The 23,605-nt window shown below is 43.9% G+C and overlaps 1 protein-coding gene across 1 annotated transcript in view; it reads left to right on the forward strand.

Annotated features, from left to right (window-relative positions):
* Window positions 1–23,605, forward strand: part of SCGN (secretagogin, EF-hand calcium binding protein) — a 51,162-nt gene that overhangs the window by 13,510 nt on the left and 14,047 nt on the right. Inside the window, 4 exon segments of the mRNA XM_032801255.2 lie at window positions 4,187–4,279; window positions 4,736–4,825; window positions 6,395–6,451; window positions 7,992–8,069. Of these exon segments, the coding sequence (XP_032657146.1) occupies window positions 4,187–4,279; window positions 4,736–4,825; window positions 6,395–6,451; window positions 7,992–8,069 (318 nt within the window).

Below are 23,605 nucleotides of genomic sequence, written 5' to 3' on the forward strand. Positions count from 1 at the left end.
TTTCAGAGTAGTTTGCCAGGCTATTGAAAATAGCAACTGATATGCTTGTCTAATGCCTAGGAAGTGTTCTGCTCTGGAAGCCAATTTAAATACCACAAGAAAGGGTTATAATTTTTAGGTGTAAGAAAACAGTATTGTGTTTGTTCAAAAGTGCCCCATTTATTGTTTTGTCTGTCTATCCATCCATCCTCCACACCCACTCACATGTAATCAGTTGATGTATACAACCAGATCAGAAGAGCTACTTCATTCTTTTCAGTAGAGCTATTCTCTATTAATTAATTGGACTTGACATTTATAAACGAAGACATTTACTTGATTAACAGTTTCTCTTTTTGATGTCAATGTAGGATGCCCAATGAAGGGTATGTTATAATAATAACAGAGCAGTAATGTTCTCATGCATGAGAGAGTTGTTGAGGTCTTTTTTATTTTTTTGCTGTGAAATCAGATAAAGAGAAATCAAATTATATTCTTATGTCATAATGAAATAAAACAGATCTCTTTACTATTGATGGGTGAAGGGCATTTGGAAAACAGCAGGCACTTCTAAACATGCAGGATGTGTAGGGAACAAAGAGGGAAAAGAAAGATCCCAATCCAGCAAACCATTTAGGCATACGTGTAACTTTAACTACATGAGTAGTCCCATGGAAGTCAGTTAGGACCAGATTCTCAAAGGAATTTATGCTCCCAATGTTCATAGAAATCAATTTGAGGATCTGGTCTTAATTTTCAAGAGCAGTGATGAGCACTAGCTCATTTTTATGTCATAAAAATATAGCATCAGGTTTGGGCAAGATGTCAAGAAATATGATCAGACAAATATATGATACATGAGCATATTGACTGAAGTATGTGTAGAGGGTAGATACTTCAGTTCCAGTGTATGGCCTCATCTGCACTAAAAAGTTAGGTCGACCCAGCTATCCTGGGTATAGACAGTATTAGCTCAACAGAAGCATTCCTCAGTCAACCTAGCTACTGTCGGTAGGGGAGGTGGATTACCTATGCCGATGGGAGAGCCCCTCCTGTTGGCATAAGAAGTGTCTACATGGAAGCACTACAGCAGTGCAGCTGCACCACTGTAGCACTTCAGGTGTAGGCAAGTCCATAATCTAATCATGGTTCCATTCTTTCATCTATGAAATCCTGATGTTACTCTACTAGAGTAACTACTGCTGACTGTGGCGGAGGTTCTAGGGGGAAAAATCCTACCCAGTAGTATTCTTTTGAACCAGCTGGAAATTAGTACCATCATATTGTGATGCTTCCCCGTGGGTACCCGGCGCTGTGAGGCACTTTGCTACCACCTGGTCTTAGCATGAGGAAGCCTTGTCTGTGTCACCTCCACAGGCCACGGGCAACACAAGCACTCCCCTCTAAGACTATGCATGCCCCACTCTGATTCTACAGGTTGGCGCTAGGCACACTCCCACCCCCGAGCCTTTGAGGTCTCCCTGGAGTGTCCAGCCCCTGTTCACTGGGCACTCAAAGTATTGACAGATTCACTGCTCCCAAAGGAATAGTACAACCCATCTTACCAGGTACACCTCAGACCACTGTTCCCCTTAACACACAGCACTAAGGTAAGTTTATAGTGAAAACAAAGAAATTAATTCAACAAAGTAGAGAGATTTGAGTGATAACAAGTAGAAGTATTGATAACACGCATTCTAGAACGTAGGCTTAATTACCAAGACCCTTGTGTCTAATAAAGTATTACCAACACTTTCCAGCCACACAGGCTATGATCCCTTTTTCATGAAACAAGCCACACCGTCAGCTTCTCTCCTATGTGAAAAATCTAGACTGCACTCCCAGGTATACCCCCACAATCCATTGTCTTTACTGGTAAACAGGATCCCCTCCTGCTGTTTATTTTTTTCCTGTAAATATTGCAGTGAGTATCGGGCTCAGTATGCAAATAGGCCTGCATTGTGAGATATACAATGTCCAATACACACATGACCAGACATAGCTAAGTATCTGCTACCTCCTGTTTGAAAGGAACCTGTTGAAGTCATGTCATCTCTTGGTTATCTGCCTTAACTCCAAGTCTTTGAGAATGTAATTTCCAGCATAGATCTCCAAATCCTTTATTATTATCCATCCATACATTTTCAAATGATTGGAGTCACTAGTGGGCTATTGGCTCCTATTAGAGACCTCACACGCCACACTTTGGTGAACTTAATATGCATATAGCTGACCCAGGGGATCCCTATTAAAACTCTATGAATCCCCTTTTCTTCTGCCAGTTGACACCAAAAGGTTCCTGGGTCACACGTGACTACTGACTATTCTGCATGGTATCAAAAAGATTTGTGAGCTTTGAGGCATGGGTGTTCTTACTGTAATTCATTTCAGCAGAGAACAAGTTTTCAAAATATCAACTTGTGAGTTAACCATGATAGTACAGTGCTAGCCTTAGTCATTGTGCCTACAGCACAACCATGTTAGCTGCAAGAAATTTATAGATTGTTCCGGAATGGAAGACTGAGGGCCTGATTCTCTACGACCTTGTACCTCTGACAGTGAAAAGTGGATGTAAATGCTAATTTAGCCCATGCTTAAGTATTTTGCTGACTCAGGGCCCAATGACAAGTCCTTCTGTTGTTGCCTTGTTTAAACCTTGGTAAGCTGCTGCAATAAAAATAAGTTAAATTAAGAATAATTTCCACATTTGTCATCCTCAGAACACTTTATAAACATTAACTACTGTGAAGCAAGTAGTTATGATCCCCATTTTACGTGTAGGGGTAACTCAAGCAGAGAGGTTAAGTGATTTCCCCAAGACCCCACAAAGAGGTAGTGTCAGCACTTGGACTGGAACTCAGGAGTTCCTGGTTTCTAGTCCCATGGTCTGACATTCCCATGTGGTCAGTTTTTCCTGTGCTTGGACCGCAGCTCTCAGTATCTCCAGCTTCATCCCACTCAGCAGTGGGATACAGAATTGGTATTCATTCTTTACATCAATTGATTTTGATTTTAATAGTCCCTTGTCCTTAATCAAGTGGTATGCAGTCATGGCGATAATCTTAATAGTACTCACTTTTCTAGGACTACCTGTCATAAGAACCTAGGAATTACCATACTGGATGAAACCTAAGGTCCACCACTATTCTGTCTGACAGTGGCCACAATGCTTCAGAGGAAGGCATATGAACCCCACAGTAGGCGGAGAAGGGGTAATAATGAGTCTCTGAACTAGCCAAGCTGGGAAGCAGAGAGGTGTGACATAAATGGGTATTTCCATTCAGATTGCCTTGCTAGTTCTATTTATCTGAAATTATTGGCGATATCTCCTTTGGAAATCCTAATTGTCAGCTGTGGTGTATTTCTTTTTGGATGCTGCGCATATCACCACTAAATTTCTTCTCCCTATCTCTGCATCTCTGCTTGAGTTTTTCTAACCAAAATAAGGTGTTGCTGCTTTAGTATCACAGGTGGCGGAGCCCAGCCAGACCAGTTGTTCAAAAATGTTGCCAAGTTAAATTGTCCACAAGTCAGTATAATACCTGCCAAATCATATAAACAGTTGAACTCTCAACTTCTCACATTCGCCACCTACAAATTGGTTGAAAGGGGAGTAAGGGACATGCAAGCACAAAGAATGCAGGAAGCTTAAAATTCCATATCGTAAACACTGATACCTCCAGGGCTTAGTTTCAGAGCAGTTCTAGATCTCCATTCACATTGGTAATGACGTATGAAACAAGCCAGCTACAATGTCACCAACATCTGCTAAGCCAAATGACCTAATGAAAAAGTACAAAGATGTATTTTCCTGGAAACTGCTCTAATCCGTAAAGTACAAGAGTAAAATGGACATTCTAACTCTTGTATACACACTCCCCGCCGCCCCCAGGGAGCAGGGGGGATTATAGTTGCACTGTGTGGACCAGCTGGCTAAGGAGAATGACTCTGAAACATTTAGGCATCTCCAGATGCCTGAAATGAGTCTCCATCATACTGTTTATGAGCCACTGAGCTACATGTAGGGCTCCATTCTAAAACTTAGCCTATGTGGCATCTGTGCATGAACCAATAGAAGCACTGCATTGAGAATTCTAAATGAAGTAACATTCATATATGGGACAATTGTGACAGTAAATTTCATCCAGGAGATGTTCTAGTGCCCTAAGTGATTCTGTTTGTGTGTGCGTGGCTTTTCAAACCGCAGGATGCTATAACAGAGGAAAAGCTTCAGAGGGTGAAAGAGCAATTCATGTCTGCCTACGATGTCACTGCAGATGGACGTTTACAAATACACGAGGTAAAGTCCCAAAATATCTCTCTTTTTGAAAGACAATCAAATTAAAAAATGGATCATGCACAGGGCCAGCTCCAGGTTTTTTGCTGCCCCAAGCAAAAAAAAGATGTGGAGGGGGGGGAGTGCCACAGCTGAAGCGAAAAAAAAAAAAAAAAAGCCGGAGTGACGCCCCTTGAAAAGTGCCATCCCCAAAGGGCCGGAATGCTGCCCCTTGAAAAGTGCTGCCCCAAGCACATTATTGGATGCTGGTGTCTACAGCCAGCCCTGATCATGCATAATTGGGATGTTGAGGGGCATGGGGGGAGGGAGCAGGGACACAAAGATAAGCCAGGTTGTGTGTAAATTTCAAACTGCTTGCTCAAAGTGTAATTTACATGGAAACAACATGTTCATCTTTTATTTCTTGCATAGTGTCACTAGTCATGTAAATTTGCTCTAATCTTTACCTGCCCCTTTTAGCTTGCATATATGATCTTGCCAGAGGATGAGAACTTTCTGCTGCTTTTCCGTCGGGAAACACCCTTGGACAACAGTGTGGAGTTTATGCGGGTGTGTGTCTTTTGCCTTCACCTCTTGTATGTTGCTGTCCATTATTCTGAATGGCACCTATAAGCAGACTCTTCTTTAAAGTAGATTAGTATATTGGACCTCTGTGGAATTTTGTACAAGTTCATGTTCAGTAAGGAAAACAGTGTTATTTCTGAAGGCTGCATTTTCTTAGCTGTTGAAGGTGTGAACGGTCTGTAGGAATGCTCAGAAGACAGAGATTCTGTAGCTAGGATGGACAAAACCAGGGGATGCATAGAGTAGATGCTTGCACTTTGCAGACTTTCTTAAAGATACATGTCCATTTTCTCCAGAGATGAAAGGTTTCTGTAGCAACCCACTGAACAATTTAACCCTTTAGAGAGCTGGGGTCAGATCCTTGGCTTTATGATTTGTGCACTGGACAAAGATCAGTGGGGAATGGCAAAGAAGGTTTTGAGCCACCTTGATACTGGCACTCTTCCCTGATTCTGGAGATGTCCGTCACGTTCCAAGGCACAATTTAGAGTGGATTGAGGGATTTGTTAAGTGGCCCTGGACTGGGACTGTGGACAGCCTGTGCAATTCTGTTAGTCAGGGAGTACTGGGGTATACAGATGCCCTTGGAATGCCTCTTTTTCCTTGCCACACCTCTGCACAAGGGAGCAAGGAAGGAAGCAGAGTCAGAGTCATTATGGCAACTCTAGACCACCCAAGGAGGTCCCCTACATTTGGGGAAATCAGGTGGCTCGATCTACCAGCTTTTGAACATCTTCACAGATCTGGGGCAGGATTTGGTCCTATATTCTTGGCATTGCTAGCTGCTGCAGAAACACTATATCAGCCTTGCAACATTCATGAAAATTGACCAGCCCAGACAAAATTTACTTGCTTACCCTTTATTATGATGATGGTTATAACAAAAGACATTGCACTCACTCATTAAAATTACTTGCCCACAAAAAACAAAAATACCCCACCTGGGTGAATAGCCAAACAGAATTTTGCATGGCTCCTTCATAGACATAGAGCGACTTACTCCGATAGGAAACCAGAGTAGAGATGGCTTTTAAAAGCCATTATTTAAAAAAAACCTTTATTTTTAAATATATACCTCTACTTCAAATGCTTGATTTCCAAACTGAATGTATAATCTTGATTACAATGTAAATTGGGTGTTTGTGGACACAATGACCAGTTATGCATCTAACTGGTCATTTATACAGGCAAATTACCACTCTGAGTATGTAACCATGATGGCTTTGTGCACAAATTAGGTACAAAATTTTGATCAGGTTCTCAGTCTGATTATATTTTTCCTTTATAGAAAGAGACTGTCTATAATAAATGGCTGATTGCAGATTCCTTTTTTCCACAGCGTGCTATACATAGTTCTGTCAACATCAAAATAAGAGTAAAAAACACTGTATGTGGATAATTTTACTTTGTCTATAGTGAATTAAGTACTCAATAATATGACTACATGCAAAGTACGGAACTGAATGAGATCTGATCTAGAGCTGTATGAGATAATCAACTTATTTGGTGATTAAGTGCAAAATTAATGTGGTCTTACCAATTTTTCCCCTCCAGATTTGGCGCAAATATGATGCTGATAGCAGTGGATTTATTTCAGCTGGCGAGCTCAAAGTAAGTTATTTTAACTGTCTCTTTGGGCCTGATCTATAACTCACTGAAATCAGTGGGAGTCTTTCCACTGGCTTTAGTAATTCTACTGCCTTTTTGTGAACTTGATAAATGGCATTTTAAAATTGTTCTGTAGCAATCAATCACTAGAGAATACATTGGCTGTAATTGTAGCTGCTAGATCTGTGGTTCTCTTGCATGGTTGTGTGAGGAACTGGCCAGTAGATCCTCTTATTTGTGGACCACCTGAGCTCACCTTTGTGCCCCACTCCTTCCCCTCATCCCTGGGCTTACATCCCTTCCCTGCCCCCCAACTCACCTCTGGACTGCTGTGGAGACAACCACCAGAGCACTCCTCCATATCTTACAAATGTGCACAGTCCCGAGCCCAGCCTCTCCTCTCCAACCGCTGCAGAACAGAGCCACAGCAATTCCTTTTTATTAACTAGCTAATTACTTTTGTGCCTATTAATAAATGGTTTTCAGTGCCTGCAAAGGTGGGTGCAGGATTTAGCTCAACATTTATTTTCAGGCCCAGGTCCGATTCAGGAAAGCACTTAATCAAACACTGCACTTTTCACCACGTTCAGAAATCTGTCGTTGGTCTGCAAAGCAGTTGGGCAGCAAATCTGGCAATGAATCTTGGTCACATGCCATCTGACTGTAACCCCAATGTATTGCCATCTTTTGACTTCTGAGCCATTGGACTGGCGCTTCGAATTCTTCAGCTTAATGTTGAGGGTCTGTCAGCAGCCAACACAGAGTCATTAGTCCTTAGCCACTTGTCACAGTACCGATGTAATCTGTTTGCAAGAAACTTACGTTGCTATCAGCGTAGCAGGACGCTATGGTACTGATGACTTTGACCTCATCTCACACTTCCTTGATGTTTCAAATGGGTTTCTCTAACAACCTGCGATGTAGATGCGGTTAACTTCAGACTATGTTGCACATTCTTGATGAGTGCCTGCTGGCTTACTTCAACGGCAGGCTACCAGCTCTTCACCTGGCTGATGATGATGCTGTCAAATGGCTGGGCACACTGTGCATATGCTGAGAGAGAGCATATGTTTAGAGTTGAGCACATACTGAGGTCCCACTGAAGTCTGTGGGACTTCAACATATGCTTAAGTGTAGATGTAGGTGATTAAAGGCCTTTAAAAGTCTGGTCCTAAGTGCTTTGTGGAGTTTGGGCCATAATGATTTCAGATTATTTAGAAAGTTAAATGTTTGGGGAGAAATAAATGTCACTTACAAAAAAATCCACTGTCCCCTACATACAGCTGATCCTCTAATTTACGGTTCCATTATGTCTGTTACAGGAGAATCTGATTATTTTAAAATATATTTTAACACTACATATAAACTAAAAAAAGTAAAAGTTCAAATAAATTTAAATTAAATTGAAGCCAATGGAACCCCTCATGTACTCAGAGTTAGGCTTGTGTTTAAATAACTTGGTGAATTGCGGCCTCAATTTTTAATATTAATCCTTGAACTCCAAAAGGTAAAGTCTATTACTCTGATTCTTTTCTGTCAATAGGACTTCCTGAGAGATCTCTTTTTGCAGCACAGAAAGATGATTCCTGAGGCAAAACTGGAAGAATACACTGATACAATGGTAAGCAAAGATAGTATTATGTATTGTGACTAGAATTTTAGACAAATCAAACTCTGTCTAAACTTGTTCAAAAGTTCAGCTAAGGAGGTACCTTCATATTTACACAGCCTAGACCCAACCCTCATCTCTCTCTCCTTGCATAGACCTCATTGTCTCCCAGCCCACACACAGGCTTTCAGATCTCTTGTTCCTCAAAACCCACAATGGACTGCTAGTTCCCTTCTTCCCCCTACATCCTCACAGGCTTTCCAGCTCCTTCCCTACTAGTAACAGCCTTTTGAGTAAGCAGCAGCATTTTGAAATTCACTAATCTAAGCCTGATCTTCAGGAATGAACACACACATACTTTAAATCATTGGTGGTTACGATGTGTCCACAACATTGTGGCTGCAAGCAGGCATTTATATATGTAAAATGGGTAGTTGTGTGCATAACATATGTACCCATCTGCTTATATAATCAGACATTTTGCATGCACAAATGTGGGTTTTATGCAAAAAACTTGGGTACCCACATTTGAAAATTGTATGCAGAGTTTGTGTGAGTGTGTGAGAGAGAGAGAGAGAGAGAGCATAAGAAACCAACTCAGAGAAAAATAGTTCATTTCTGATAATGAAGTGGAAGATGTCATCTGAGTTCCATCAAAGACTTCAGCTAATGCTGCTTTCATAAACAGTTTGTGGACGCATTCATAAGAACTCATGACTTCTTTTTTGACAATTTATATCTAACTTGAGAACTAATTTAACTTTTTTTTGTTTTACCGTCAAATCTTACATGTCCACTTATGACAGTACATTTCCCCTCCCCCCCAAAAAGGAATGAAATCAGACTACAGAAGTAATTTTATAGCAAAAAACCCCTTGAAAATAGAAAAAAAATCCCTACAATTAGCATAAAAGTCTTTTCAGGAGAGATTTCTGGTAGCAAATAGCTTTTGCAAGGCTCCATTAAGATTTACTTCCCTGATGAGTACTCTGAGCAACAGTTAGAGAGTAAGCAATTTGAAATTTGTAGAGAATGGTTGGCTCATAACCTCTGGCTTGTTTCCCCTTCCTATGAGTTTCCCCCATAATTTCCCAAGACACAGCAACTGCCATTGCACATAATATGATTGCTAACACAACAGGTGCAGTTAGATAGTAATACAGTTGAGAAGAAACATGGTCTAGTGGTTCAAGCATGGGGCTGGGACTCAGAAGTCATCTGGTTTCTATTCTTAGATGCTCTCCTGTCTTGCTGTGTGTCCTTGGAAATAATTTAACATCTCTGTGCTTCAGACTTGAAAAAATGGCTGCTTTAATGTATCTGGAGATATCTAATCTGAAATGCAACTATGCAACAGGAGGAAGAAATCTGCAAAGCAGTTATGCCAGAAGAATTTAGGGTGCTATCTAACAGCAAATTAAACTTGAGTTTGCAATGTGATATTGCAGGGAAAAAAGTGCAGTGCAGTTTGGGGCTATATATGCAGAGGTATAGTGTTACAAAAGAGCACTACGATAATCCTCCTCTCTGTGATTCTCAGGCAACTGCATCTGGAATATCATGTTCTGGTCACCAAATTACCATAATACTGTTGACAAACTGGAAGGAGTTCAGAGATGAGTAGGCCAGAGGGATTAATTTACTAGGAAAGATTCAAAATATTAATTATGTATAGCTTGACTATGCTGGGACTAATGGGCACATTGTAACAGTCCACAAATATTTGAAGGGTGTAAATTTCTAGAAGGGAGCAAATGTAACTTGGAGTAATGAGATGAAACTCAGAAGGGGAAATTTTATCTGAACGTTAGAAAAAATGCCAAACCATTAGTGTGTGGAATAGGCTCCCTTGGGAAATGATGGAAGCCTTATCTTCTGGCACATTTAAAACTAAACCAAAGTTCTAGTAAGGGAATGATAAGAAACAAACCTGCACGGGCAGGAAGAGAGATTAGCTAACCTAATGTATACCTCTAATCCAGGGGTCGGCAACCTATGGCACACGTGCCAAAGGTGGCACAGGAGCTGATTTTTGATGGCACGCAGCGGCGGGCTGAGCGGCTCAGCCCACTGCCGCTCTGGGGTTTCCTCTGCCAGATCCTGCCAGCCGGTGTCCCACCGCTGATCCCACTCAGTGCCCACTGCCGGCGTCGGTGAAGGAACCCCAGGCTGGCAACAGGCTGAGACCCTGGCTGGCAGGAGTCAGCAGCCAAAGTGGGGACTCTGAGGGTCTCGCGCTGGCCCCACTCAGTGCCGGCTGCTGGCCTGGGTGAAGGAACCCCAGGCTGGCAGTGGGCTGAGACCTCGGCTGGCAGGAGCCAGCAGCTGGAACCCTAGAGCGGCGGTAGGCTGAGGTCCCAGCCACTGACCCTGCTCGGCCTGCTGTGGGTCTGGGGTTCCAGCTGCTGGCCCCTTGCCAGCCAGGGTCCCCACCATAGCCCCACTCACCTTGCTTCTGGTTGGAGTTCCAGCACAGGACCTCTGCCAGACAGGGTACAGGCCTCTGGCCCTGCTCAGCCCTACCAGCCACCAGCTCCACTCACCTCAGCTGCCGATCTGGGGTTCCAGCCACTGATCTCCTGCCAGTCAGTTAACAACTGATCACTCAGAAGCCTGTGTGCATCTTAAAGTATCCAAATACGTGCCAGACATTGGAAAACTCAGCAAGGAAAAGCAAGGGCAAGGATCACACTAAACTGATAAGATCTACATTTTAATTTAACTTTAAATAAAGCGTCTGAAACATTTTGAAAACCTTGTTTACTTTACATATAACAGTAGTTTGGTTATATAATATATAGACTTATAGAGAGACCTTCTAAAAACATTAAAATGTATTACAGGCACACAAAACCTTAAATTAGAGTGAATAAATGAAGACTCGACACTCCACTTCTGAAAAGTTGCCAACCCCTGGTCTAACAGTAGGACCTACTAGACAGTGAAACAATTTCCGAAGGAAAATGGTCACTCAATGATTTATAATCAGACTGGAGATTATATTCGAGCAGTTGGGAGTTCTGAACAGTCTAGGGCACAATCTTTCACTGGCAGAAAGATGAACAAGATGATTTAACAAGTCTTTTTTCATCTCTAAGTTATGTGCTTCTGTCGAAACAACCATATGCAGTGAGAGCACTCTCCCTACCCAAAGCCCAAGTCAGCAGATTAGTGAGGGAGATTAACTGGCAGGTGTGGGATGAAATTCGCAGCCTGTGGCCATGGGAGTTCAGCACAGCCCACTGCTATCACTGTGCCAATGTATGGGCTGAAACAAAGCTTATTGCACCTCTCTGTTTCCTCTGCTGTAGAGTAGGCCACCCCCAATGGACTGTTCCATAGATTGTAGAGGGTGGGGCTTATCATGTGAGGTATTGAGCCCCCTTGGCCCTTTGGGAAGTCAAAGTGTAGTGCTCTGTACCTTGCAGGGCTGGCCCCATGGGAGCGAGGCTTCTAGTATAATTGTTCTAACAAAGAAGCTCCTATTTGCAGGAGGGCTAAAAGGGCACTTCTGTGCTGTGGAGGCTGGCTTATTTAGAGGCTGCATAGGGGTAGATTTCACCCTGTTTAATTTTTGTGTGTATATTTGCCTTCACACACATGTATGCATATATGTACAGCTAGATACATAGCATTTTGCAATTCCCCATCATTCAGGCAAATTCTGTTTGGAAGTGTTGTTCCAGTGGGCCCAGAACAAGCATCGTGGAGGGAGGGAGCATATTCTCAGGGGCAGAGTTCAAATCACTGTACTTTCTACCCATAGCTCTTAGCAACAGCCACCTGCTATAGGAATACTATAGCCAGGTACCAGGGAGACCAGGCAGGTACTGTAGTTTAGAAAAGAAAATGGTAGGTTTTGCTGATAGGGTGAAAATATTCAACCCTCCTAAACTTATGAGAAAGACAGTGAAAACACTTGCAGTGACGCCTGCTACTGCTTCACCACAAAGAGAAAATAATGGTAATAATAGTAGAAATAATCTCTCTCCAGCTGCACATAGTGAGGCTTCAATTGGACTTATGGGTTCTGATGAAGTCACAAAAACCACAAGACTCAAGCTCATATGTTTGTCAGAATCTCAGCATGGAATCCTAGTCTTAATGTAGGTACTTTAGTGGGTATTGTCTATGGATGAATAATAACCAGACCTAAAATTAACCTTGTGCTCGAGTTAATATCTCCTTCTCTCTCATTTATCTGTCTTAGGTTCCCCCTGCTGTATTCGTAGTACTTCTTCACTGCCTCCTCCCCACACCTTACTGCTGATCCTTTTTACCATTTTATTTACGTTTATTAGCCATCAAGATATTGTAAAAAATAACATCACTGGGCTTGATTCTCCATTGCCTTACATCTTGTGTAGTCATTCATACCTGTACCGAGAGGGGGTACATTTTTACCACTCTAACCTGATAGCATTTTACATCCATTTTGCACAGGTGTACTTGGAGTACAATGCAGAGGAGAATCAGGTCCAGGGAGGGTTTCTAGGATAATATTGTCAATGGGCCAAATGCCAAGGTCCTTACCTGATTTGCTTCGATGCCAAGTAATGATTGAATCAGTATTTGCAGAAGGTGCCTCTTTTTACAATAATTTTCTAAGCTTGCACAGAAATCACCATCCTTTATAAACTTCCTTGCATCTGTAATCATATAGTACTCACTCATTTCAAGACTGAACAGAAACCTTTCATTCCTATGCAGAAGCCCCTTGCACTCCTTAGTTAGCTTGTAAGTAAAGGCACTGACTGTTCTTAGCATTCTATAGTTCACAAAACTACTTTAGCTGTTAGTCTTGATGTATTAATGCTGCAAACAGGGAAAGCTCATTACCAGTTTGTGCTTCTGTAAATCAAGTTACATAGGCTGTTGAAATAATCACATAGAGAGCAAGGTTATTGTGGTTCATTTTTTTGAATACCCACTGATGATAACATCGGATTCACCAAAAGGCTTAAATTTGAGCACCACAATATCCTATTACATTAAAAAAAACCACCCAAAACACTATCTTTGCCTACAAAAGAATAAAACATTAGTTTTCTGTGATAACAATATGAATGCTGAGACCAAAAATTCAAACAGGATTTTGCCTGAATAAAAACTAATTATGAAGTACAGTATCTATTCTATGGAAATTAGTGATTGGAGAGAATCTAGGGTGAAAGCCCTTCTGAAGTCAATGACAAAACTCCTATCTACTTGAAGAGGGTAGGCTTTTGCCCCTAATCTCTCCCCATATAATTTGGTGGGGAAAGACTGAAAGCACAGGAGATGTGACTTGATTCTGTTGTCAGCTCTGTCACAGACTTCCTGCGTGATCTTGAGCAAGTTATTTAGTTTCTCTTTGCCTTCCCTTTTCTCTCTGTAAAATGGAGGTAAGGGAACTTAGTTTCACAACACCCAGTTAATTCATTCATATCTGTGAAGTTCACAAAATCATCAGATGGAAGGCATACAGAAGTGAAAACCATTGTTTTTATCACTAATATATCCTTACTGCAGTATGTTTATGCACTTTGTATGTTGTTTAGTGGCTAAGGGTGCGAACCCCCATATGACAGGGTTTACTACATCTGAGAACTATCTCCTGAACATTAACATCAAGTTTTTCACCACAAGGTTTAATGTTACCGCCAAAGTTTTCATCATAAATTGACGTTTACAAGTATCTTGTCATACAACACTTTCTGTTTAGATAGTCTGGTTTGTTCAATACCCATTGTGTCCTTTAATTCCTTCCTGTACCCTTGCATGTACATAGGTACTGGCTTTCCTTTTACTACAGTGTTCTGTCCTGCATAAGTTTTTAATCCAAGCACATCTTTGGGGCTTTGATATTTAGGGATCGGTGAGGTTAGGATGCGGTTACTGGCAGGCCCCTTATGGAGCTGTCTCCTAACCCCAGGGCTGTGCATATCCACTTCCTCTCTTGGGGTCACCCTCTGGGTGAGCCCTTCCTGCCCCGCTTTCTGAAGGATTGAGACTTGAGCTCCCTTGGTTAAGGGAACCTACCTGCTGATTAGGGGTAAATGTTTCTAGCAGCACCCCCTCAGCTGTTTGCTCTATGTTGTCAGTGAGGGGCAAAGCTTCCTCCTCCCTGTCAGCCAGGTAATTTGCATTTTCACAGACATACTGCTGGTTGTTTGGATGTAGATTTAAAACCATTGTAAACTCAAAGACTGGACTCTGCCATAAAGAGACAGCATCAATTTCCGCCAGCATGTTAAAACTGATGTCTTGGTGACTTACAGTTACCAACTTCTCCTGCCACAAGGAATCAGATGTGTCTGAACCCACTAGGGTTCTACAAAGATGTGAGACACTGGCTGTTTGCCTGGATGGACAGGTGCTGAATCAGCCACTCTATCCTAGATATTTGCCCATATGGGATCAGCATGATGATAGTCATGTGCTAACAACATTACTTCCTTAAGATGCTGAGTAGGCAAAGACAAGTGGTTACAGGGCTGTCTACATTCCATAAAGTTCCCTTTTCCCCTTCTGCGCCTCTTTTGAGACACCTTCATCAGTGGTCTGTAAAGTGAGTTCAGGACTGAGCTCATCTGCAGAACTCTGGCAGTTAGCATGTGAAACAATTCTCTCAGCAGGCAATCTGCTACAGTGGTCCCATCAGGAGCTAATTGGGCCAAATAGCTCCTATGCCCTTCAGGCACAACTACTTACTTGCAAACGTCACCAGGAAGCGTCTTTCCTAAAGGAGCTTTCCCAAACAATAATCCATTTTTCATTAAGCTTTGATAAAAATGCAATAATGTTTAAACATGCTGGGCCTTATTCTCATTTACGCGATGCTCTTTTACACTATTCTGGCAATGTAAAGGTACTTTCAAGTGGGTGTACGGTTCATTTGTTTCCACTGAAAGGCATCTTTATGCTGCCAAAATGATTTAAGTGAAAATCAGGCCCACAACTATTTAAACCTCCCATGTAAGTTTGTACACAAATAGATCCATGATATGGGGGTGTACCTGCTGTAATTCTTTGTGTGTGTATGCAATTATCAGATTAGATCAAACACATGCTTGAAATTAGCAAGTTTAATTAATAAATGTATCCCCAGGCATTTGATGTGTAATACATGGAGAGACGGTACATAGCAGATGTGCATGAGCTACTGTTGTCCAAGTAATGGGATTATGTCTAGTTTAGTAGATGTGGTACCTGAACTAATTTGTTGAAAGCCATTCCATATTGAGTACATGTTTTCCATACTTCATGTGCAAATCATTATTACAGAAAGGTACAACCTAGGCCTTCAGGTGGGACTTTCTTTTTCTTTGTTGACCTGAATGGACAAAAGATGAAATGTATTTGGAAATCTTATTTAGGATGTTGGTCCTATAATAAGCAAAGTAGAATCTGAAAAGATGAGGGAGCTTGGGGAGGGGTTTGCAGTGGCTATAACTACCCCAAAATTTGCCTTAACCCTCCCGTAGCCACCCCTCCCAGCACAAAATTTAACCATTGATGAAAGGGTGGTATGGTATGGCATTGCCACGCTTACTTCTGTGCTCCTGCTGGAAGTGGCGCTGCCTTCGGAGCTGGGTGCCTTGCCAGGAGCAGTGGTCACCACTCTCTAGCCACCCAGCTCTGAAGGCAAAGCGGAGAGAGCGGCAGCAGCTAGCCTGGTACCTAGCTCTGAAGGCAGCGCTTCCACCAGCAGCAGCAGAGAAGTCAGGGTGGCATATCAAGCATGGGCAAGGGGTGGGGGCATGGAAATAACAACAAATGGGAGGAGGGAACATGCAGGGCAAAAGATTGGGAGGAGTGTGCACAAGGGAGGGGAATCACAGATGGGGAAAGGGGAAGCATTCATAGGAGAGGGGGATCACAGGGCGGGGAGGTGGGGCTTGGTTAGGGGAGGGGAATCACGGGGGAAGGATGTATAGCAGAGGGGGCAACACCGACAGAGGAAGGGGGGCATGGTTAGGGAAATGGGGAGCATGGACAAGGGGTGGAAAGCCTCAAGCAGAGAGGATGTGTGGGTGGGGGAGGAGTTCCAGACAAGCAGGCATCATGCAAGGAGGGGATTGGTACATGGTGGAGTGGTAACGTGCAGCCCAGTGTGGGGCACTGCACACCGCGAGTGTGGCACAGGGGCAGAGGGCTGTGGCAAAGTTGGGAACCCAGGGGATATTGCTGCTGTTAGTGGGGTGGGCAGGGGCCAGCAGATGCCATGAAGGATCCAGTCTCGACAATGTGGCAGTCTGAGGGCACCAGCAGCAGGCTTGCCAGGCACTGAGCTGAGCTGTGCTGCAAGCTAGCAGGCGGTGTGAGGTGTGCAGAGCTGTCCTCAAGCCACAGGTCTGGAGTCCAGGTCAGCTCCAGGCCCTTTTCCATGAAGAGGCAGCAAGGGGCTGGAGCCCTCATGCTCCTCCTGGGCCCTGCATGGAGGCAGAGGTGCTTCAGTGTTCCCATATGTGTGCCCACAAGATGTAAAGTGCAGCCCCTGAAATTTTCTATCTAGCCCACATCAGACACACACACATATACACACACACACACACACCCGGGAAGAGGCTTGCACTGCCCCTGAGAGTTTTTCTTGGATTGGCGAAGGCAGAGCTCAGAGAAAAGAGACAGATGGGGGAGCTTGAAGCAAAGGGAAAGAAATGATGCTAATTAGTTAGAAAATACACATTTAAAGTCAATAAAATTTAAACTTTAGGTCCAAATTAAAATTAAGAGGGGACCAAACTGCTCAGGAGATTGGTAATGGGCCAGGAATCCTTTCACACCTAGGTTACCAATTCTAATCTAGCCCACAGTAGTAGTCGTGAACACAAGTCATGGCTATTTGATGACACACACACACACACAAGACATTTCCTACTCTAGAGCTCTTGTCATCGAAGTCAAACAGAAGTAAGGTAGACAACACACACTGGAAAGCCCAGATGAGGGAATAACTACAGTAGGGAGGGTTATTATTATGTTATGTTTTATACTATGTACTCCTTGAGGGCATCCTGGAAGGCAAGGAGACTTTAGGAGACATATGAATGAAAAAGTAATTAGAGGCTTGGCTTGACCTGTGCACAATGAGTTACTGGCCTCAATCCACTTCTTAGGGTCACAGTCACGTGTGTCTATCACATAAACTGCCATCACAATTGGTATTAATTAGTATCTTTATTTTCAATCTCATAGAGAAGCCAAAGATTTAGTGGTCATGGAGGCTGAAATTCCCCCGAAGAGACCTACAGGTTTCCTATTTGATGTATCAGTGTATTGTGCTATTAGGCCTGTATTTAAAAATATAAGGACCCTGAAAGAGGTTGAGATTTTTGCTGACACAAGAGCAGGGATGAAAGTAACTTAAATGACTTAGCGGCCGGGGTCCTGGGCAAGGTGGGGAGGGGGGGACGGGTTCAGCTCTGGGCTCCTGGAAGGGGCAGGGCTGGGACCAAAATTCCCCAGGCATGGTAGCGGCAGCCGGGAGCCTCAGGCCCTTTAAATCACTGCTGGAGCCAGGGCCGGCACTACCATTTAGGCAACCTAGGCAATGGCCTAGGGCGCCAGAATTTTTGGGGGGCGCTATTTTGCCGGGAAGCAGTGGTGCATGTAAGAGTAGGGCTGCTGGGTCCTAGAGAGCAGAATGCAGCACAGTCTGAGGGAGGGGACTGGCTGCTGGTGTCTCTGGGAAGGGGTGGGGAAGGAAATCACCTGTGAGTGTGACTCTTTCCCCTGGTGTGAGGTGAGGCAGGCTCTGCGGCTCTGGCAGTATCCTTTGTTGTCCCCCATAACGTCCATTCTTCTCCCCTCTGTCCCACAAAGCACCCCCCTGTTTCTCCCTCCTGTCCATGAAGCACCCCTCTCTTCCCCCTCCCCTCCATCAGGGTTGGGTTGGTGAGGTGCTGAGGGGGAGGAGAGGCTGGCTGGCTGCCTGCTGAGGAATGAAAGTGAAAGTAACTCACTTCCTTGTCAGGCAGCCAGGATTGGAATGGTCGCACAGGGCTGGGCTGGGGATAGCCAGATAGCATGTGTGAAAAATCAGGACAGAGGGTTGGGGTAGGGTGAGCAGATGTCCCACTCTTATAGGGCCAGTCCCAGTTTTTGGGTCTTTTTCTTATATAGGTTCCTATTCTCCCCCACCCCCATCCTGATTTTTCACACTTGCTGTCTGGTCACCCTAGATAGGGGTAATTGGTGCCTATATAAGACAAAGCCCCAAATATCAGGACTGGCCCTATAAAATCAAGACATCTGGATCTGATCACCCTAGCTGGGGACCGCATCTCTCCCCTGGGCTGGCAGTGATCCATCTCATCCCTGACTATCCCGACGCGAGCTGGCACAAGGGCAGGAGGAGCATGCTGTGAGCTCCGGGTGTGCACGAATTCCTTGAGATCAGAATCGCTTGTGACTAATTTCACCATGGTCGTTGGGCTGGCGTGGTGCCCATCATGGCGTGTGATCGGACCTAAGGGTTCGCTAGCTGCTGTATGCCCACTACTGCCACCCAAAGAGGTGAACTTTGGTGGTCCTGTTAAGTTTTCCACCCATAATCTTCCTACCTCTACTGCGCTTGGCTGTTTGGAGTACCCCATGCCAGCTGGGGTGAGCCCAAGCAGGATACAGTCAGTACACTCTCGTGTATTGTCATTTAAAGTGTCATTTAACTAACTGACACTTGAAATGCTTGCTAACAATCCTGAATTCCAAAATTATCCAAATATTTTTCTTTAAAAAAATCAATATCTTAAGACAAAAACAGAAAAATAAGAGTTGTTGAACAATTATTTGTTGACGAGTTTGGTAATGGAGACCAGGGAGTGGACCAGTTTTCAATCAGAGAAAACACTAAAAAAATGTTGACTGACTTTCCTGTAGCCCTGTTACATGCTAAATATAGAACCCCCAACAACTGTATATATATGCTCATCTCTCTACTAAAGTATAGAAGCGAGGATCAGATCAACCTATGTGCACAACACGGCACATAGTGTACTAATACCAATGCCAAAGTGGCACCACAAGCTCGATTTTGATGGCACGCCACGGCAGACCTGAAGCGGCCCTACAGCCCGCCAGCTGCTCTGGGGTTCCGGCCTGCTGCCCTTTGGCACCACCAGAAGTCCTGACCGCTGGCCACCACTCAACACCCACTGCTGGCCTGGGGACCCAAAAGGAACCCCAGGCTTGACAGCGAGGCTGAGCAGGCTGGAGGCCTGAGACCCCGCTGAGCCACTCAACCCTACTGTCGGCCTGCACGTTCCATTCACTCTCAAGCTGGTCAGCGGGCTGACAAGCGACTAAATTCAATGAAATTAGAAACACAGAGCATAATAATGACAAAAGTGCAAGACCCTAGAGCAGATGGCCCCAACCTTTTTTCGTCTGGCGGGCGCCAGAGATGAAAGGAACCCGTGGTGGCGGACAAGCATCCTGCAAAAAATGAATGCCTGAATTTCAGCGGCATTTTCGGCAGAATGCTACATCATCCGGCCAAGTACGTGGGTGCACTGAGAGGACCCCTGCGGGCACCGGGAACAACCATGTGGGCACACGCGTTGGAGGGGACTCCTGACCTAAAGAGCCTCTGAAGCCCATGGTGATCGTTTTGATTTAAATGGACTTGAAACCTGATAACAAAAAATGGAGTTGTTGGCACATGCGCAAAATCCGATGGAATGGGACTTTTACAGTTTTATTCATACCAGCAAAACTTGTATGACCATATATCCTAATGTGTAACATTGGCACTCACGTATTCTACACTGAACAATTCCTGTAACAGTAGCAATCAAAGGAAAAGTGATGTTGATTTGCAAAAACTAAAGCTCATTATAAAAACTACCTACTCTGACGCTCTAATACAATGAGTCAGGAACACTGACTTGACTCTTGCTATTCCTTGCAATGTGAAGCAAGACTGATCACTTTGTCTAATGTCATTACGAATAGACATTATTACTAGATTTTGCCAGCCCAAAGGCAAGGCCAGAAAGGATTGCTATATTAATTAAAAGGACTAGATCCTAATGTTTCAAATTACCTTTTCATAAGAGAATTTCCAATAAAAATGATTGGACAAATTTAAAAAAAAATGATATTATCTTGCAATCATTCTGTCACAATCAGATTTTCTATACTGCTCCATCTTTACTTCTTTAGTGCTAGTCCATCAGCATTACAGTGTGCTTAACTAAGTTAAACTGATTTTAATAACATGCATGTGGCAAGTTTTCCAGTACTGTAAGCTTATGTTTGTGTTGCTAAGACAAGACAGGCACAGGGGCACCAGTTTAATAATCTCGCCTAGGACACCATAAATCCTAAGGACGGCCCTGTCTGCACAAGAGTATTTTTGAGGTTTATAACATATGTTAGAAAGTAAAAGAATAATTTCAGTGAAATAGAAATACCTAAAAGAACATGGGTGAAGTTTAGAAATAGTTTGACTATGTTAAATGATTTTAGTAATGCAGTGAGAAGCACAGTGTTCCTCTTGTAAAGAAAAGATTAGGAAGGTGTCTTCAACATATTTTGGTCTCTTGCAGAGAGGCAGAATGCAGTGGAATTACATCAGGGATGAATTTGGTCCTGTATTTTTTAGAATGTGGTGACTCTCACTTCATGTGGCTCTCCATATTATTTTTGTGACTATTGCGTGTCACATTTGTCACCTGCAGCCCCAAAACAAGAAACTTACAGTAACATTTTCAAAAGCACCTAAGTCCTATTTTCAAAAGTGACTTAGGTAACTAAGTCCCATTAACTTTGAATGGGGTTTTTAAAATGTTACCATTAGTGATTTACTGCAAGAGGGGAAAGTGACTATTTACAATGCTTCCAAATAAACCTTAATTTTGTGCATATAAAAAGTTCAAGGCAAAGTTTTTACTCCCTGATCTCACTCAGAGCAATCACATTAGACTGCTTCACACCACATTAGACTTGCTTCACTCATTCTTCCAGCTCCAGGTTGAGGGAAAATTAGAAAATCAAGGTTATTCTTAGCTCTAACATTTATAAAACTGTGAGGTAACTGCACACAAAAACAGGCTTTATGAAACAGGAATGAAACTGTAATACACACTTATGTATCCATTGTACATTCCGATCACTTTGAATTGGTGACACAGTTTTCAAAAGCTTTCAGCATAGATCTAACTCTGCTCTTAATTAATTTCAGTGGGAATAAAGTTGGGCCAGTGAGTACTCTTTAAAAACCTCATGCTGAATATGTATAGGGTAAAGTATTCGGAAGAATTCATTCAGTAAAATACTGTTATTTGTTCTTATCTAAAGCTAATACTATAAAAAGTATTACCACAGACTCTGTGATATGCAGGAAGGAAATGTGTTTGACAATAGGACTAACCATTTATGTAGAGGCTTCTCAGGACATTCGGGCCCCTTCTCACATTCTCTACTTACTGAGCTCTTGGGAGTCCGTGTAAGTATCAGGCTCTGAACTGAATTCTGACATAGTTGCCCCAATTCTGGAAGATGTTTAGAAACAGCATCTTGGTTTCCCTGGCAGTACTGTGAGATCTTCCTTTCCTATTCTGTGTCACATGGATTGAACACTGTGCCTATTATAGAAGGTCTAAATAGGGGAGACAGACCACATATGCCTTCTCAAAGACTTATAAAATCACTTTGATTTTTAGAAGAGATAACCATTAAAGGAGTAAGTTTCATGAAAGAAATGTGACTAATTATCCCAATACTGAATATGGGAAAGAGAACAGCAACCTATCTTGATGAAATATTATACCATTTTTGCAATAAAAAGTGGAATCATTTTTTTCTACACTATTTTTCCATGAATTATTCATGTTTATGATTTACCGAGCCTCTTTTCTCCTGGCTTAAGTGATCACCTCTTATATATTCAGGGCCGGTGCAAGGAAGTTTCGCGCCCTAGGCGAAACTTCCACCTTGCACCCCCCCAGCTAACCTCGCCCCCCCTCAAGGCAGCTAACTCAGCCCCCCCACCTGGGGAGCTCCCCCCCACAGCAGTTACCCCCCCCCACTGCGACAGCTAACTGCCCTCTCCCCGCCGGCCCCCCATGGCAGCTAACCCTGCCTGGGGAGACTTCCCCCCCCCTGCTCCCCCCAGCAGCTAACCCTGGCCTGGGGAGACTTCCCCTCTTCCCCACAAAGCTACCTGCTGGGGAGCCCTCCTGCGGAAGCTAACCCTGGCTGAAAGCAGCCCGCCCCAGCTCACCGGCTCTCGCCTCCGTCCACTGAGCACGTCGGGGCTGGCGCTTAATTCGCCCCTCGCCCAGCTGCAGCGCGATTGGAGAGACTAGGCCACGTCTACACTTACGGGATAATATGAATTAGCTAAAATGTTTTATAAACGATATTATAAATTCGATTTTCAATGCGGCCACACTTAGGCACAGTAATTCGGTCTGTGCGTCATGGTCCGAGGCTAACGTCGATTTCCTAAAACGTTGCATTGTGGGTAGCTTCTTTCCCGTAGCTATCCCATAGTTCCCCTGCAGCTCCCAGTCCTTGGAATTCTGGTTGAAGTCATTATTGCGGGTGGTTGTGGTAAATGCATCAGTCAGTCCTCCTCCGGAAAACATCAGCGAACAATCCTTTCACGCCGTTTTCCCTGGATTGCCCTGGCCAGATGCCATAGCACAGCAACCATGAGCGCCTTTCAAGCTTTTTTTTCTGCACCATATGTTGACTGATCCGCGGAGAGAGAGCGAAGACCCAGCGCTACACAGGCAGCATTCACTTGCTTTGGCCAATGATAGCAGAGATGGTAACGGTCTTCTTACCGCTACTGCCGAGAAAACTTGCAAAAGGGAGATGACGGTTTTATCTCTCCCCCTCTGACTGTCCGCTGCAAATCATGAGTGCCCCTGGGCTGAAATCGGCCGGGGGCGCAACGCAATAAGCAAATGGGGATTGAACTCTACTTGACGAGTCAATTCCTCCCTTATGGTTCTAAAGATAGATCAGTCCCTCCGAATAAGCGGTAATGAGGAACAGTGTACAGAGCACAGCTCTCCGTGTCAGTTTCACAGGGGATGCCCCGCAACAAACACCACCCGTTTCCTTCCCCTCCCAACCTCCGGGCATCCGTGGCAGTGTCCCCCCCCATTTTTCATGAAAGATAAAAGAATGCAGGAATACGAGGAACAGAGACTGTTAGTCAGATAAATGAGGGGAGCAGCCTCCCCGGGGTATGACAGTCCCAGGCAGTAACGAATCTTTTCTTTACACAGGAAGAGGGAGGGGCTGATGAAGCTCAGCCCCCAGTTGCTATGGATGAAGACAGTACCACCATTCTGTATCCATCTACTGGAGTAAACTGGGAGTCAATTCCATTTTTACCCAGCAGCGCACCCCGGCCAGCCTCAAGCCTGAGGCCAGCCAGGACAACTCACGGCATGAGGCGACGACGGACATCAGTCATATGTACCGTCTATCCAACCAGGGAGGGGGAGAGGAAGCAGATACTGCTCTCACGCGCAGCAATCGCGTCTACCAGACCACATTCAAGTACACATAGGTGCATTAAGAATCAAGAATGAGTTCTTTCCCTT

This window comes from Chelonoidis abingdonii, chromosome 2, assembly GCF_003597395.2.
Source record: "Chelonoidis abingdonii isolate Lonesome George chromosome 2, CheloAbing_2.0, whole genome shotgun sequence".
NCBI lineage: Eukaryota > Metazoa > Chordata > Testudines > Testudinidae > Chelonoidis > Chelonoidis abingdonii.